Source organism: Perognathus longimembris, chromosome 13, assembly GCF_023159225.1.
Source record: "Perognathus longimembris pacificus isolate PPM17 chromosome 13, ASM2315922v1, whole genome shotgun sequence".
Lineage (NCBI taxonomy): Eukaryota > Metazoa > Chordata > Mammalia > Rodentia > Heteromyidae > Perognathus > Perognathus longimembris.
Window position 1 is genome coordinate 63564105 of NC_063173.1, and position 17022 is coordinate 63581126.

Consider the following 17022-nt stretch of genomic DNA (forward strand, 5'->3'; position numbering starts at 1 on the left):
TTGAACCCAGGGCCTCATGTACATGAGGCAGCACTCTTGCCACTAGGCCATATCCCCAGCCTGTGCGTGCTTCTTGCCTGACCTGGGAGCTCAACTATGTCTGACATCTGCTGGCTGGGCAGCTGACCCGTGGGAAGTTCTCCTGAGGTCTCTTAGTGTCCAGGCTCCATGGGCACTGGGTGGAAAGGAAGAAATGACAGAAGCTGAAGACAGGAAGGAAGCATGGTTGAGAGGGGTCAGTAAGGATATTGAGAGGTACTTGGTGCCCTGAGCTATCCTGAGGCCAGGGCTCTGTCTCCCAAGAGAACAGGCACAGAGAATAAGTGAGAACTAAAAAAAATATTTCATTCTGAATAAAAAACAGAACAGACAGAACTCTTGGAAATCCTGAAAACAAGGTCATTGCTACAGAAAATTTCACAGAAATCATTGTGGAGTGTGGGAACCAAGGTGCCAGCCGGGCCATGAAGGCTACCTTTGTAGGGAGCCAAGTAGGGGGCTGGCCCTGGTGGTGGTGGATCCTGGAGCTAAGCCCCCAGCTACCACCACCTCACTCAGCAAGCTGGGCAGGTCTTCTAGCCTTCAGGACCGCTCTACACGGGAGCCCTTGCGACTCCGGGTTCCCCACATACCCCGCTTGGAGTGATAGTGATGGTAGAAGTTCCTCAGTCGCAGCCGCTCCACCTCCAGCCCTGCCTGCAGGACCCTGAGGCGGGTGGGAGGAGTGTTAGCATCTTGTTCAGGGGCTAAGGGTCCGGCCTACCCTGAGCCTGCAGGACTGGGGGTTGAAGGGAGCTTGCAGGAGGGGGATACGTGGGTCTCTGAACCTACAGACCCCTGGGCAGGTGGGGAGGAGTGCAGAGTCTCTGCAGCATGGGGGATCCCGGTAGAGGAGGAGTCTGGGGGCAGTCACCTGTCCAGGAGCTCCCAGTCCTCGCCCCCCCACTGGTCACGGAACTCCTCAGTGTTCATGCCTCCCACGCGGTCAAAGTCCGATTTGTAGATCCCAAAGAGGCCAAAGCCATTCACCTCCCAGTAACCTGGTGTGGAGGGGTGGCTTTCAGACAGTGGGGCTCTAGAGGCTTTCTCCCCTGGAGCCGTTGGGAAACCGCAGAAAGGGCATGGTAGGCTGGGGACCTTAGGAACAGCCCTTTGCTGTTGCCTCATAATCCAGGTGCTTAGTGCATGACAGCACCGGATGGTGCCTTATGGCCCAGATCCTGGGGTTCCTGGAATCCTGGGCTCAAGGGCCACCCTTCAGGCTGGGAGAAGCCCTTGGGGCTTCAGAACTTTGCTGGTGAGTGGTGGGGTGCCTGATGTGGGGGTGGGGAATGTCATTCAGGGATTTACCATGGGGGTCGCCTGGTGAGCTCCCACAGCCCAGGCGCATGACCACGGGGGCAAAGGCCAGTTTGCCCTCTACGCAGTGCTTCCGGATGCCATCCAGGATGTTGAGCGGGAAGTGGATGTGCAAGTCACAGAGGAAAACGATGCTGCTGGGGTCCTGTAGGTCCAGAGGTCTGAGCTGGGCCATCTCCTCCCCCATCTGCCCCCACTCCCTGCGCCCCGCCACAGACCTCCACTGCGTCCACTCCAGCTTGCAGCCCTGCCGAGCGCTCGAAGTTTCCAGTTCGCCTTAGGTACTGGTACCTGGGGGATTAAAGGAGGCACTGGTAGCCATCCTGGAGGCATGGGCCAGTCAGAGGAACATACGCCCCAGAAGAAAGTGAACCCGGTCCTTCATGGTGATGGGTGGGACGGTTACCGGGGCAGCCGTGCCACACGCAAGGCCTGCTCCACATCCATGTCCTCGCTCTCAAAGTCCACCAGGATGATGTTAAAGTGTGAATCTCCAGTGTGCACGTGCAGAGCCGCCATGTCCACCAGAAACTGTGCCACCCAGCGCGCCTGGTTCTTCACTGGAAGAGGGGACACAGCTGAGTTGGCCTCACTCCATCTCGTGGCTCTCCCCTTGGGGAGCACTTCCTCCCAGCTACCCCATACCTGGTCTCCAACACCAGGGTGGCCCTTCCTCTTCCCGGAGGTCGGCCAGCCTGCCCTGCCCGCGTGCCCGGGTACCTGGCACAATGAAGTGCACCATGACGTCCTGGCGCCAGGCCAGGCGCAGCGGCCTGCAGAGCTCCGGGCGGCCATCCGGGCGCCACGAGGGGGCAGCAGGGGGCTCGGGACTCTCCCCGTCGGCGTCGCCCGCCCGGGCTCCCGGGAGTCGGAGGAAGACATATTCCGACAGGCGCAGGCGGCCGCCCCCGCGCTCCTGCAGCTCCAGCTCCAGCAGAAAGCGGCTCCCCCGCGCGGAGTCGCGCCGTTTCTCCACGTTCACAATGCGCAAGAGCGCGAAGCGCCTGCGAGGTAGGCTAGTTAGTGCTGCGCAGGGCCCCGTCCCAACAGCACCTGCTTCTCCCGTCACCCTAGCTGTGAGAGCAAGGAGGCCTCACACCTCCTGCCCAGCCTGGTTTCCCAGAAGGCAGACTGGACCTTCCCCAGTTCTCCCCTCTCCAGGCAGAGTGCCCACGCTGGGAGGTGCGCTAAGCCCGGGACCACGCTCCTCTCCCGGGTGCCCTCCATTGCTTGATTTTGCCCTGGGGGAGAGGGTTTGTCTAGATTTCCCTCAATCCTCCCCCAACCCCTTCTAGGGCAGCCTCATTCTGGCCTCCCAGTGTCTCAGGAGGAAGCTGCTAGGCTCCCCTTGGGTCTCTTCCTCTTCTTTTTCTTAACTAGACCTGGGGCTTGAACTCAGGGCCTGAGCACTGTCCCTGGAGCCACAGCACCACTTCCAGCTTTTTCTCTGTATGTGGTGCTGAGGAACAGAACCCAGGGCTTCATGTACGGGAGGCAAACACTCTACCACTAGGCCATATTCCCAGCCCCCCTCCTCCCCTTCCTTTTGACCACAGCCTTTCCACTTTGCTCTTGGGCAGGAGGTCCCTATCCATTGTCTCCTACCAGCCCTTGTTAACCAGTGAGCCCACCTACCAGTTCTGCCAGCCCACCACTGGGACCTCTGGCCTGTCTAGACACCACCCCCACCTCCACTTTTGGCTTTCCACTGCTACCTAGTCTCCTCAAGTCAGGGATTTTTGGCCTCAAATGCTCTTGGTCACTCAGGGCCACCCATACCCTGGGCCCAAGCAAGCAAAAGCAGGGACAGTTATGACTACTGGGTGGAACAGGCCTTCCACATACCCATGGGGCACTGAGCTGCCCTCAGGAAGCTTATACCAAGGGAAGGTCTGTTTTCTGAACCGAGAGTAAAGCACTTCCCTAGCTGCTGCCCACCACCCTGGAACAAGACTCTCAGAACCATCTATCCAGCTTGGCTGTGTCCATCTTCTGCTCAACTGGCACCTTGGCCTGCTGTCCCATGCAGGTTGTACCTTTCTTTTAGGGTTGGTACAAAAGACCATGCCCTTAGGCCCTAGCTCCTCAGCCTCAGGTAGAGGCAAGTTAGGTCCCTGGGAGGTCTGAGGACTAGTGGGGAGGAGCCCTGCATCTCCCCCCTCTCCCTCTGCCCCCCCCCACCAGCTGGTCTCAAAGCCACAGTGAAGACCTCAGCAATGTTCAGGGAGATGAAGGGTCTAGGTGTTCTTAGCTGACCTGGGGGCCCTGGAATGGGCTGCCTGCCCAGCATTTGCCTGAGACTGACCACTAAAACCTTGTAGCTTGGATGCACCGTTGGGTGGTTACAAATTTAGGGCCTGGGGTACAGCGACATAGGAACCAGCCTTGGGTAGAACTCTGGGAAAGCACCTAACCTTGACAACAGTCTTGACCAGGAAAGGAGCATGCAAGGGGGCAGAGGAGAGGCAGTCTGGAACTCCAGAGATGCATACTGTTGGTACACCAGGAAAGTCTGTGAGTCCATGGAGCCCTCTCTCTAGGTGACCCCCATACCTGCCATGGCGCTCATTAAACTGCTGTCCACCAGTCTCTATTCTTCTTCATCCATGGCACTCACTGAGCCATTGACCCCCCACCAGTGCCTGCCATTGTGCTCATTGAGCTATTGACCCGCTATGCCTGTCATGGCATTCACTGAGCCATTGCCTGCCACACCTGCCATCCATGGTGCTCATTGGGCCACTGCCCCCCACCCACACCTGCCATTGCACTCCTTGAGCTGCTGTCCCCCCCACCTGCTGCCATGGTGCTCATTGAGCAGTTGCCCCACCCCATACCGGCTACGGTACTCATTGGGCCATTTCTCCTTCCCCATACCCGCCATGGCGCTCATTGAGCCTCTCCATGTATTGAGCCACCACATCCACAGCCTCCGCCTCCGGCAGCTGCAGGTTTCCTGACACATTGCAGCGCAGGTCGTTCCAGTCTGAGCGCAGCAGCTCAAAGTCCACGGCGCCCACACTGAATGTGCGCTGCCAGTCGATAGCATCCTCTCGCCAGCGGCCCAGTGGCCGTGCCACAGCCTCTTCCTCCTCACTGTCATCCGATGCAGCCTCTTCACCTGGGGGGCCATCATCCTCCCCTTCCTCCTCCTCCTCCTCCCCCTCCCCCGGAAGCTGTGGCCTGGACACCTGGGACAAGCTGAGGAAGGAGGTCACGGGTTTGGCCTCAGCTGACCAGTTTGAGTCCGCAGTTGGCACTGCGAGTTCCTGGGCATGCACCGGGGCCACCTGGCTGTGGGTGGCCTGCGCCCGGGCTGAAGGTCTTGGCTCTGGGGTCTGATGACCACTGGTCCTGCGGGTGTGGGGTTGTGGGGAGCGTGGTGGTGCCCGCAGCTGCACTCTGGGCAGGGGCCTGGGGCGCAGGAAGACCCTGGGGAAATGTGGCCAGGGCGGGTCAGGCAGGGCCCTTCCAGAAGACCGTGGTCTAGGCTGTACCGGCCGTACCCTTGTCACATACACCTTTGAGGGTGCTGTATGTGGGGGTGGGGCCCGGCCCAAAAAGAGGGGCAAGGGCCGGGCAGCCCAGCTTAGGGCCCGGGAACGCCTGGGGGTCTGCCCATCTAGAGAACTGGGCATAGGTGGGGCAGGGGTGACCACAGTTAGCTTCTTATTCTTTGCAGGGGCCACTGAGGTGGGGGTCTGGCGGCTGCTCTGTGGCACAGATGCCTCTGTGGGCTCCAGACTGTCCAGTAGCTCCTGATCGTCTTCATCATCCAGGAAGTCTGCCAGGAGTGCATGGTAAGCTGGCAGGGCCAGGCCAGCAAGCTGGGCACACTGAGGGCTCTGGGAACTCACCATCTGGGTTGAGGAAGAGGAAGGCACGACGCTGCACCTCCTCTTCATCATCCTCTCCCTCCTCCTTGTCCATCTTCATGTATTTATAGAACCCAAACCTGGGGCGGGGCAGGACAGGGCATCAGAGACCCTTGTTGCCGAGGCTCTGCGCTTGCTTCTGAGGGAACTACCCACCACCCCCACCCACCTTTCCAGGTATAAGGGCGACTCTCGGTAGAAGCACTTGTTATCCGTCTCCATATGAGTGAGGCGGGTGTAGTCATTGGGATAAACGAAGGACAGGTACACCTGGAAGTTCAGCCAGGAGCTTAGGGTGTGTGTTAAGGGAGGCTGGAGGCTGCTTAGGGGAGACCGCAGCAGAGGATGGGCCTTAGGACGCCTGGGCAGGGCACTTACAAACTGTAGTCCCTGGTATCTGGCAATGGGAAAATCTTTGAGGATGTAGGTGGGGGCGTAGGTGCACGGCTCCAGTACATTCTCCAGGCTTGAAGGCTCCATCCGAGGAGCTGGCGTAGGACAGTTACTTTGTAGCCCTCAGTTGCCCCCAACCCCTAACCTCCACTACCCCCTCTCCAGCCCCCTCTCACTGAGGAAGAAGGTGTCCCTGGGGTCTGGCCGCAGCATGTCCACGCTGGGCTCCTGCTGTGGGAAGTGACTGCCCACGTGGCTGGCTAGAGACTGAGGGATGTGAGCCACATGATCCATCTTCAGGGATGACTCATCTGGGGGCAGAAGGAAGCATGGAGACCACATTCCTCCCCATTCACATCCAAACCCAACTGTCAGAAGCAATCCCTTCCCCACAGGGTACCAACTCCACACCTGTGTACAGGGAGATGTGAGCAGAGCCAATGATCTCGAACTTCAGACCAGGCAGGAAGGCTCGCCACTAGGGGGTGGGGACAGGAAAGAGGCAGTGTCCAGGAAGGGCTCTTCCTGGCTCAGGAGGGGGACACAAGGGGAGCCATCTCCAAGGATGCAGGAAGCTTGGAGGGTGGATGGGAGAGGGACCTAGGGAAAAGGCAGCTGGCAGGAGGTCCAGGCTGAGGGGCTCTAGGGGCAGATCTAGATCCCCTACCTTTGATTCCACCCCCTTTCTGACTTCCCTCACTTCCTGACTTGCTGGGTATGGCTTCAAACCCCAACAGCTCCCTGGTTTTGCACCTTTGCTCTCCCAAGGTCATTGCTAGACTTCAAAGGCCAGACCTAGAACCTCCCCTCTTGTGCCCATCTCTGTAGCTACTTCTTTGTAGACTCAGTTCCTTTCCAGCTTCTCGCAAGCTGGGCTTCCTGGGGGCTGGCTCAGACTCTTCTGTTCCTAACTTACCCAGGGCCCTTGTTGCTAAGTCTCTTAGCTTTCCCAGGACTGGCCCCAAGTTATGTCTCCAGTCTGCTGAGTTGGGCTGTCAGTGATCACACACAGCAGACACATGCAACACCCGGAGATACTCAGGCTGAGAATCAATCTCCTTCCCCTGCTTCCTTTGTCTTTCTGGGGAAATTACCTTCCACCTCTAAACTGCCTGAATTCCTGCCCAAGGGCTCCTCTCAGCTCTCAGCCTTTCCAAGCTGGCCAAAGGGTTTTCCTGGAATGAAAATCTGACTGCTTCATTCTCAGGACAGCCTTTGATGTCCAGTGGGACACTGCAGGCTGGGCCTGGCCTGGCCATCAGACCTCTCAGGACTCAGAAGATGCTGGGAGACACAGGTCCATTCTCTAGGTCTGGAATTCAGAAATGGCACTTTCTACTCCATTTCTGCCTGCTGAATGTTGTTCTACAGCCCCTCTTGGTGCTCCAACTGAGGGATGCCCACTCTGGGTGTTTGCTCTGCTCCAGGGCCAAGCCTGGTACCAGCACTTGTCCCTTGGTCCACCTTAGGAGCCAGAGCTCTATACAAGCACAGCGGAGACCACATTGGCCTGGCTCCTTCTCGGGGTGAAGGGCTGTGGGTTCCTGCCTATTGAGACACCCCGCCCCCTCCCCGTGCTTCTCCCAGGGTCCTGATTCTAGGTCCTTCTCTCAGTTACTTCTGACCAGGTGGGAGGTAAGCAAGAGCTCAGGTGTGAGCCCAGGTCAGGAGTGTCCGCTGTGCCAACCAGAGGCACAGAGAGGCACCACTGAAGAACAACCCTTGGGCGTGGGGCCATACCACAGCAGTCTTGCAAGGAGGTGGGAGGGGGTGGGGGAGGAGGGGCTGGGGTCTCCTGAGCTTCTCAGGAATGCCAACCATACTCACACCCACTTCCACATGGTCTGAGCCCCGGTCATCCTGCTTGTGAAGCAGTTCAAAGTAGTATTTCCGGGAGGCCATGAGCCTGTGGACATGAATAACTTGTCTCCTCACCATGTCCAGGAACCCCAAACGGAGGGAAAGCCCAGAGAAGGGGGGTGGCTCCCACGCCCCTTTGGGCTACTCCTAGCAGGCCAGTGATCAGATCAGTACAATACTAGCTCATGGTGTAAGATTCACCTAGGTTCTCCTTCACCAACACACTTGAGCACACATGTGTGCCCCAGCTCACTCACCGCCGGGGCTTGGACACCTGGGAGCGGAACTTGGTGAATTCTCCAGGTGCGGTCCACTCAGAGCCAGTCTAGAAGTGACACAGCAGCGACAGTAAGGGCCACTTTCTTCTTGGGCACACTGGACCCATTTCCAAGAGGCTCCTATGTGGAGGACTGGGGCCGGGAGGCAGAGTCTGGGGACAGGGCAGGGCATACCTTGCCTACAAAGGCTATCAGCTGGGCAGCTGCTGGGCTCTCATCTATGCTCAGCCAGAACTCAGAGTTGTCGTCTGAAGCCACAGAGAACTGGATGTCCCCTAGGCCACAAGACAGGGGTTTGTTCAGGGGATCCAGATCTTCATGCCACTGCCCCACCTCTGAAACCCACCCCTTGGCACACCCCGCCCCCACACCATCTTTTGCTGGGTGAATGAAGCCAAAAATCCGGAGTCCGTAGTTCTTCCACTTGGGGGACACTGCCAACTTCTTCACGATGGTGCGAGTCTGGGGAGGGCAGTGACCAGTGACACCAAGGCCTGTCTGGGTGCCCAGCCACCCTGCTCACCCAGTCCTGGGGCACTCACATGAGGGAAGAGTGGGAAGTGCAGGTTCCTCCTCAGGTGATCCACTGCGCCTCCACACCAGTCCTCGAACACATGCAGGTTCACCTGCCCCTTGAACTGGGAGCCAGAGAGGCTTCACCTCCCCCGCCCACCCTCCCACCTTGCCTCCCAGCCCATGGCAGCCCAGAAGAGCTCACCTCCTCCCGCCATGGGGGAGTCTGATGTGTGAGGTTCAGTGGTGGGGGCCTCCCTGCTCCTCCAGGAAATAGCATGTTTGGGTCCCGACCCTCAGACTTCAGGAGAGGATGGGTAGCAGGGTTAGCATTCCAAGGGCAGGAAGGGTCACCCCACCCCCACATGTCCAGGCAGACAATTACATAATCTCACTGGCTTTAGCAGAGAACCCTAGGCATCCTTCAGAGCACAGCCGCACACGCCTCGACTGTAATGCAGCCCTGGCACATGGCCTGGCACTGGGGCACTCTTCTCACACCTGCCCAGGCAGACGTGGCTAACCCCCCCCCCCCACTTATGCCTGTCCAGATGTGCAACTCCAGGCCAGGATGCTGGCACTCACATGGATAAGTGGTAGCACAAATGTCCTGTGTACATACTAGTTCTTCCAACAGTTACTGCTTACCGCCTGCTCCTCCTGACTCTCACTGGAGTCTTCTGCTCTCTGCGTGGATGGCAGTGCTGGGACACCGTGGCTGTCAGTCACACTGGGCAGCTTCTCCCCATCTGTGGATGGCAAATGAGGACTGGAACCTTCACCGTGATCATCAGCTGGGGCGTGTCAGCTAGAGCAGGGTAAGACTTGCTACTGGAGCCTCTCCTTCTTGTCTCCTTCCTCACATTGGGCCCTTCACCAGCTCTTCCCGAGCCCCAACTTCAAGGAGGGAGCAGGTATAATGCGTGTGTATCTTCAGGGGCACAGGTCCCCATCTCACCACTTTCACCAAGTGGCTCCGCCTCAGGAAGAATTCCAGACTGCTGGGAGCCCTCAGAGCCTTTCCCATGTGGCTGCAGAGTGGGCCTCAGTCAGCACTGAGAATTGAAGGGGACTGCAGGGGCTGGTGGTCAGGAAAGCCAGCCTAGTTGTCCTAGGGCTAAGCCATGCCACCTGTACCCGTGCCACCTATTGCCTTGACCAGGGTAGCCTTGGACAGAGATGGGCACACTTCTCAGTCTACCAGAGGACCTGAGAAGAAACTGTCCCCCTAGATGGTACCCTTCACAAACAGGCTGAGACATATCCACAGCCTGCTCCCTCCCCAAGCTGGACACAGGACATCTCTGTGCCCCATTCCACTCCACTTTCTGGGCCTTCTCCATAAACATCCTACAGCATCCTCCAGGGCAAGAGCCAAGCCTTTGAGGCGGTAAGTCTCACTGTAACCTGTCTCAGCCCCTCTTGGTGCTCCAACTGAGGGATGCCTACTTCGGGTACTCGCTCTGCCCCAGGGCCAAGCCTGGCACCAGCACTTGTCCCTTGGTCCATTTTAGGAGCTAGAGCTCTATACAAGCATAGCAGAGACGACACTGGCCTGGCTCCTTCTCCAGGTGAAGGGCTGTGGGCTCCTTCCTGGTAAGGAGACTCCTACCCATAGGCTCCTGACTGGTGAGACCCCCCCCCCCCCCCACCGCCGTGCTTCTCCCAGGGTCCTGATTCTATGTCCTTCCCTCAGTTACTTCTGACAAGCTGGGAGATGAGCAAGCAACAGGCTCCTGGCCAAATTCCGAAAGCTTGGCTGCTCCAGATGTCCATAGTCGAACAAGCTAAGTCCGAGCATCTAGAAGCATTAGAAGCCTTTTGTAGTGCAGTTCTAGGTCAGGCTGCCACTATCATCCTGTGGGGCCCGAGGCTTGCCCCAGGCCTCTGGTCTTCCCATCCCTGGGGCTTCTGTATGCAGTCTGCTGCACCCCACCCAGATGTAGTCTCCACTGGCCAGTCTCGAAAGCATGTTTAGCTGCTTTTCACAAGTCCTGCAGAGCCTGATGTGAGCCAAGCAGCTGGACAAGAGCCCAGGACCCAGAACAGCTCCCATCTACCCAGGAGGAATCAGACCTAACTGACCAGTCTCCCAGCTACCCTTCTGGACCATGTAAGAGCAGGGGGTCCAGTGAGAGCAGGGTGTGGCTTCTATGCCCACACCCCTTCCAGGTTGTATTCAGACGCTATGACTTTTCAGGAAGTCAAACTGGAGGCCTGTGGCAGCTGAGAAACCCACAGAGGCAGCTGATAGGAACTGAGAGCTCTGGCTTCAACCCTATCAGCTGACATTTGGGGTGAGGGCAAGGCTTCTTTTGAGACAGAGTAGTGTTAGGGATCTCTTGGAGAGGTGGCAGTATGAGATGCATGGGTTCAGGTACCCTACAGACCATCTTGGGGTAGGGACCAGCCCCTGGCCCCCAGTCCTGGGCTGGGGAAGTGGGGCAGGGTCCCTGGAGAGGCATCCGGGAATGAAAAAGAAGCAGCAGAAGGGTTTCCACAGACGGGAGGCAGGAATAGGACCAAAGCCCATGGGGTGGGGCAGTGTCTTGGTTCTAAGCTCCTGGCAGGAGGGCCGCTGACCCCTCTGAGACCCTTCCTTCCTAAGTCAGAGGAGGCTGGCTGGGACTGGTCCTGGCTACGGGGTGGGGGCGGGGCCCATACTCTGGACTCTCTAAAGCTTCCCCAAGTCCGGCCCTGCCTACTTCTCCTCATTCGCTTCTGCCAGTCTCCATGCTCAGTGCCGCCCCCTCTCTGGAGCTCTTCCCCCCAAATGTGTCATCTCCGAGGTCCTCTGGTTTACTCACGGGGCTCACCAGCACCTGAGATACTTGGTGTGTGGCCTCACTCTCTGTGCCCTCCGGGCTGTGGACCCCGGTCCCCTCTGCGGTGCGGTGCGTGCGCCCCAGAACGTGGGAGGAGTGATTCTGGGCAGCCCTGGTCTCCGGGTACCCCGCATCTCAGTGGGTTTCGGGCGCCCCCGCCCAGGGCTTTCCAAGCACACAAGCAACTCTCCGCTCCTCCTGGGGTCAGAAGCGGGGCTTCTCCCGCCCGCCCTCCCCTCCGTAGATAGGGAAACTGAGGCTCCACTAGGTAGGCAGGTGGGGATCAGGCCTGACAGTCTCTTGGCCGAGGGGGGAGCTCTCGCCCAAGACCCCGGTTAACCCACTCACCACCAGGTCGACGCCAGCGCCGGGGGGCCGCTCGGGAGGAGGACCGTGCCCGAGGGTCGCGCGCGTCACCGCTGACGTCACCGGCATCTCCCGGGCCGGACCCGCGCCCCCCGCCCCCGCCCCCGCCGCCGCCGCCCCCCCGCGCCCGCGTACCTCGCCCGGAGCCCGGGCGCTGGCGCAGCGCGCGGCCCTGGCGCGCCAGGCTCAGGTGCACGTAGGTGAGCCACGCGGCGCACGTGAGCAGCAGCAGCAGCAGCAGCAGCTTCATCTGCTTGCGGATCTTCTTCACCGGGAACCGCGGCATCGCGGCCGCCGCGGTCAGGGGCGTCGGCGCGGCCCCCGGCGCCCCGCCGCCCCGCCCCGCATCCCCCGGCCCGCCCCGCCGCGCTCAGCGCCCGCGGCCCCGCATGGCCCTTTGTCCGCCGCGCGCGGCTCCCCCGGGCGCCGCCGCGACCCCCCAGGCCGCCCCGCCCGCGGTGGCCCGGCGGCGGGCGGTGGGAGCGGCTCCTCCAGGCCCGCCCCGCCCGGCAGCCCCGCCCGCCCGCTCCCGCTCCCGCTCCCCGCGCCTCGGGGCCGCGGCGGGGCCGGGCAGCATCCGCGCTGCGGTGCGACCCACCGGGGCCCGGGACCGGCGGCCGCGCGGCGCGGGCCAATCCGCGCTGGCCGGCCTGCGGAGAGCCAATCGGCGGCGCGCGGGGGCGGGGCGACGCGGAGGCCCGGGCGGCGCGTTCGGGCGTGGCGCCGTCCCCGCGCCGTCCCCGCGCCGTCCCCGCCGGCGGCCGTCCCCACCGCGCGCTTCCCCCGGGGCCGGCGCGCGCGGGGCGCGGGGCGCGGGGACCCGGCCGACGGCGCGGAAGGCCGGGGCCGGGCGGTGGGGGCTCGGGGAGATCAGGCGGCCGGGAGCCGGGGGGCGTCGAGGGGCTGGGGGAAGGCGGCGCGTGGAGGGGGCGCGGGAAGCGAGGCCTGGGAGTCTGGCGAAACGCGGGAACGTGAGACCAGAAGGAATGAGCCCCAGATAAAATGGTGACTGCCGAGTTGGGAGACCCGTGCTGGGCGCGGGGGGCGTGGTAGCATCCTCGTGTAGGCCCAGCTCCGGCGGCCCCAGCCGGGTCTCCACCCTGAGCCTGCCGGCCTCCCCGCGAGGGATGAGGGACGTTAGCCGGGGCGACCGGGGCCCGGCCTGGAGCGGCGGAGGGGAGGGGACGGGGGACCGGGGGGGGCCGAGGGGATGGGCTCAGGGGAGGAGCCAGTGACCGGAGCGGTGGGGGGGTTGGTGAGGACTAACCCGGGGCACCGGGAAGGGCCACCACGGAGGGTATAGTGAGGACTGCAGGGAAGCCTCGCAGGTGCGCAAGGTGCTCAGCTCAGCTCAGTTCTTGTTCTGACTGGAGCCGAGGTGTGACGCGGCCCTGGCTCAGCCATCGTGGCAGAGGCGCGTGGGAGGACGGTGCTTCTGTCCAGCGAGCCTAGAGTGTCTGTTCCTTCCCGTTCCTGTCCTTTCCACCTCCCCTCCGCCTGGCCCTGCCGTTCCGGGCCCAGTGGTCTTCTGCCTGGGTGGTGGTTGGCTCTTCAGCACTCCTCTTCTGTTCCAGCTGCTGCAGTGAGACCTCCTGGCCGCAGCAGAGCAACAACAGCTGCTCACAGACTCACAGACGTGCAGGTCCTCCATGGTGCCAGGGCTAGGACGGGAGGATGTGGATTGCTGGGGGGGTCATTGATGGCCTCTGCGCCCCGGCTGGTGGGGCACTGCAAAGATGACTGCCCAGGAGGGTAGCCAGAGCATGAGCCTGTGCCTGTGCCAGCTGGGGGGAGCCGCTCTACCACTCCCAAAGAGGGAAGGAAGGGCCTTGGAGCCACCTCTTGTCCATTCTTCCACGTTCCATCCCCGGCCACCCGGGTTTGGGGCAACATGGCCACACTTGGTACTGGCAAGACTGAAAGGTTGCTTTTTAGTTTTAACACTGTCCCACCATCACTCTGTGCCACTAGGGATAGAAAGTCAAATTGGCTACATTCTGCTGTTTTTGTCATTCATTCATTCTCTCCTTGGTCTTGCAAATATCTTGTAAAAATTTCCCATCAGCTGGTGTTCTCATTCCTTACCCCTCCGTCTGCTTTCTGTAATTGTGTTGTCTGTATGTTTGTAGAACGTTTATCAAATTGTGTGCCTTTAAAAATATAATTTTGTTATTATTAAGGTATTATATAGAATGGGTACAGATAATGAGTGCATTTCTTTCTTTCTTTCTTTCTTTTTTGACAATGTCACCCCTTCTTTCACTTTCCCTAGTTTCCCCTCCCATCCCTGCCTACAAGTTGCCTAGTTCATTTTCCACATAATGTGTAATGTCCCTAAAAGAAAAAAAACCATAAGAGCAAAAACCCCCAACAAAACCCAAACAAAAACACCAACACTCCCCTTCCCCCATGTTACCATTCCCTGGGATTCATTTTGAAAATAGTATTTAAATGTTCAAAGGAGTATGCCTTTGGGCTCCTCCCCAAGGGTATCCTCCTTTAGTCTGACTTTGTGTATGGATGCGTAGGGTCCTGTAGAAGTTATGCCCAGTTAGTTGTATTTTAGATCTAGCTTCCACATATGAAAGATTGTGTGTATCTTAAGCATTATTTTAATCACAGTGTATATCACATTCAGTTTCATGCATGTTACATGTTACTGTGGGTGTCTTTCTTATTGTCTTATTCATTCAGACAATAGACATTTCCTGCTGTCTCTCTGGGCCAGAGATTTAAGGGGAGGTCCCTTGAGGCGAGTATGACAAGTAAGGTTCTTTCTTTCATGGAATCTGTGTGGCAGATACCAGTGAGTGAGCAAATAATGCCTTTTGGATAGAGGTAAATGCTATGAAGAAAATAAAATGAAGAGATGGCACAGTAGAGAAAAGCTTATTTCGGAGTCATCACTGTTTGGGATACTGACAGAATCCTTAGCAAGCAAACACTGGCTGAGCATGGTGGCTCACTCATGAAATGCTAGGTAGGTATCAGAAAGATGGAGGTTCAAGGCCAGCTTAGGCAAAAGAGATACCCTATATGAAAAATAGCTAAAGCTAAAAAGTGGCTAGGGAATGGCTCAAGTGGTAGAGCACTGGCCCAGGAAGTGCAAGGCCCTGACTTCAAGCCTCAGTACCACCACCAAAAGTTAAAATTAGAAAAAGGAAAAGCAAGTACATTGGAGAAGTGTTTGGGACACTTCAGTCATCAGGGGCTCTCAACCAGGGCATTGCCACTGTCCATGTGAACACCAGCCTAGAGGATCCGAGGCAGAAGGCAGAGCAACTTAAAGGACAAACTGGGGTCAGCCACCTGCTTCACCTGCTACCGTATCTGGTCATGATTGTCAGAGAGTGAACAATCACCATGTATGTCTCCCTCAAACTATAGATGGAAGGATCTCAGCAGTACCCAAGGCCAGTGAACAGCCCCAAGTTGTCCCTCCTGAAGACTCAGAATTCACAGCACACTTCTGAAAATTGCACTTAATTCCCAAATAACAGCAAAAGAAAACCATGCTTCTGACTAATGTGTAACTCCTCCAGACAGGTTTTCTGTCCAGAAGAGACTGAACTGAAGTCTCATCATTCTTGTAGCCACTTTACACTCCTTGAGAATGTTTGAGAGGTACATTGTCCAAGCACAAAGATATAATGTTACAATGTTAGCCATTGTCAACACCCTATGTTAGATGGAGCATGATGGGAGGAAACAGGAAGAAAATTGGTCAGCCCAAGTTTGAATGTAGATCCCTCCTGGAAAGCACAAAAGGAATGCTCATCTTCACTTGTAGCAGGCACTTGTAACTGCCCCCCACAAAGCATGCTCCTTTGCCCCCAGTAGGAGTCCTGCCTGGCTGGGCTTCTTTGAAGGGATGGTGGGTCCTAGGCCTTTGCTCCTGAAGGTTCTCTGCCGTTCTCAGTTTTGCCTGTGTGGTACTAGTTCTTTGTAGTTCCTTCCTGTGGGACTTGGGAGGATACACAGACATCCTTGAGGAACTCTGGCCTTGGAATGTCTCCTTTCCATCCTGGAATAAAGCCCAAGTTTTTCTTCACAGACCAGGTGCCCCAACCAGCACCAGGACCTCTCTCTCTCTGTGTCCTCTGGTATGAGGGCCACGGCTAGGTCTCAGCTTCCCTGTGATGTGACCTTTGGTAGAACACTCCAGGGTTTTCCCAAGACCAAAGGGACTGCAAGGACTCAGGACTTTCAGCCTTAAGCACAGAGAAGTCCTGGGCAAACTGGAATGAATTGGTCCGTTGGAATCTAAACCTCAAGACCAGCAGAGTCCAAACTTGCAGGGCCAGGAAGAGAGCATTTCACAGGGGATTATTAGGTTAATGGTGTTTGGGAAAACACTGCTATTTCTGTGGCTTGGTCCTGAATCTGGGAACCCTGCCTGTGGAATGTCATAGGTCATGATTCCAAGAGTTCTCTGGAGCCACAGGATATCCCAGCCCCACAATGTTGCCACCCAGATGGTGCCAAAATCAAGCCTTCAGAGACCATTTCTCTATCCCAAGAAAACATGGATAGACAATGAATCCCCTGGTCAGCCCTGCTGTGCAGAATTCCAGGAGGGTGGGCAGGGCTTCTGTGAGTGCATGGATGGTGGTTTGGGCAGCAGCATGGGTAGAGGGGGAGGTACATCCACAACCCTCACAGAGGCAAGGTGCTGCCGCTTCCAGGATGAGGGAGAGAAATGAGTACTTTTTTTTGCGGGGGGGGGGGGGTGTCAGTCATGGGGCTTAAACTCAGGATCTGGGTGCTGTCCCTGAGCTCTTTTGCTCAAGGCTAGTGGCCTCACCCTATTCAAAGGGCTCTGGCTCAGTCAGAAACTGGCCAAGGGCCATGCTCTCCACTGTGATGGTTTCAGTAAAGTTCTTGTTATGGACTGAATGTTTGCTCCCACCCCATTCATATATTGGAGTGTAAGTCTTTACTGTGAGGTAAGATTTTTGGGGAGGTAAATGGAGTTCAGGAAGTGGGGACCCTGGTCCAATGAGATTAGTGCCCTAATTGGGGCGCTCAACGCCCCTCACACACACTGAAGGGATGTCATGTGAGGACAGTGATTCTTCCAGGGCAGGACAGGAGCCGCCATGGCAGGGTCTGGCTGTGCTGGCTTGTTGTCCTCACATATCCAACGTCCAGGGTGGCGAGAAGATACATATACCATGGTTTGAGACTGTTAGGGCTGCTGATGCAGCAGTGCAGTGGTCCAGGCTCCACCCTACAATGACTCTCCCTTCCCATGGGATGAAGGAAGTCAGTGCATGCTGCTGTAGGAAGGGGAGGGCACAGAGCACCTATGTAATGCATCCGCAAGTCTTCTGCATGGACTGTGTCTCTCTTCCCCCACACGCATTTATTTATGTCACTCTGGGCCTGTGGGTATTTACAGCATATTTTGGGTTATTGCTCTACTGCTTTATTTTGTTCTACCCTTGGCTATTGGGAGCTCTTTCAGTTATTTCTCTGCCTTTGATGCATGTACAATGTTGTGTGTTGTTATTGTTGATTTCTGTTTCTTTGAGCTCTTAGTAGCACAAGATG

At 57.8% G+C, this 17022-nt stretch overlaps 1 protein-coding gene across 1 annotated transcript; it reads right to left on the minus strand.

Annotated features, from left to right (window-relative positions):
* Nucleotides 1–254: 254 nt before the first annotated feature.
* Nucleotides 255–11755, minus strand: B4galnt4 (beta-1,4-N-acetyl-galactosaminyltransferase 4). Its single transcript, XM_048360540.1, has 20 exons — nucleotides 11605–11755; nucleotides 8927–9027; nucleotides 8484–8579; nucleotides 8308–8403; nucleotides 8137–8227; nucleotides 7940–8040; nucleotides 7745–7812; nucleotides 7455–7533; nucleotides 6039–6105; nucleotides 5804–5938; nucleotides 5613–5722; nucleotides 5404–5504; nucleotides 5217–5314; nucleotides 4237–5143; nucleotides 2080–2363; nucleotides 1766–1919; nucleotides 1578–1650; nucleotides 1351–1504; nucleotides 914–1040; nucleotides 255–706 (listed from the first exon to the last, which is right to left on the minus strand). Exons 1-20 carry the CDS (start codon nucleotides 11753–11755, stop codon nucleotides 583–585), a joined length of 3117 nt encoding a protein of 1038 aa, XP_048216497.1. The 3' UTR covers nucleotides 255–582.
* Nucleotides 11756–17022: the final 5267 nt, after the last annotated feature.

What these genes read in the sequence shown, in the direction of transcription:
- B4galnt4 (XM_048360540.1), bottom strand. Translation starts at nt 11,755, where the DNA reads ATGCCGCGGTTCCCGGTGAAGAAGATCCGCAAGCAGATGAAGCTGCTG. An exon ending in CAGGTGTCCAAGCCCCGGCG is followed by an intron (nt 7,534 to 7,744) that starts GTGAGTGAGCTG and finishes TCATGTCCACAG; the next exon opens with GCTCATGGCCTCCCGGAAAT. An exon ending in CAGGGACACCTTCTTCCTCA is followed by an intron (nt 5,723 to 5,803) that starts GTGAGAGGGGGC and finishes GTCCTACGCCAG; the next exon opens with CTCCTCGGATGGAGCCTTCA.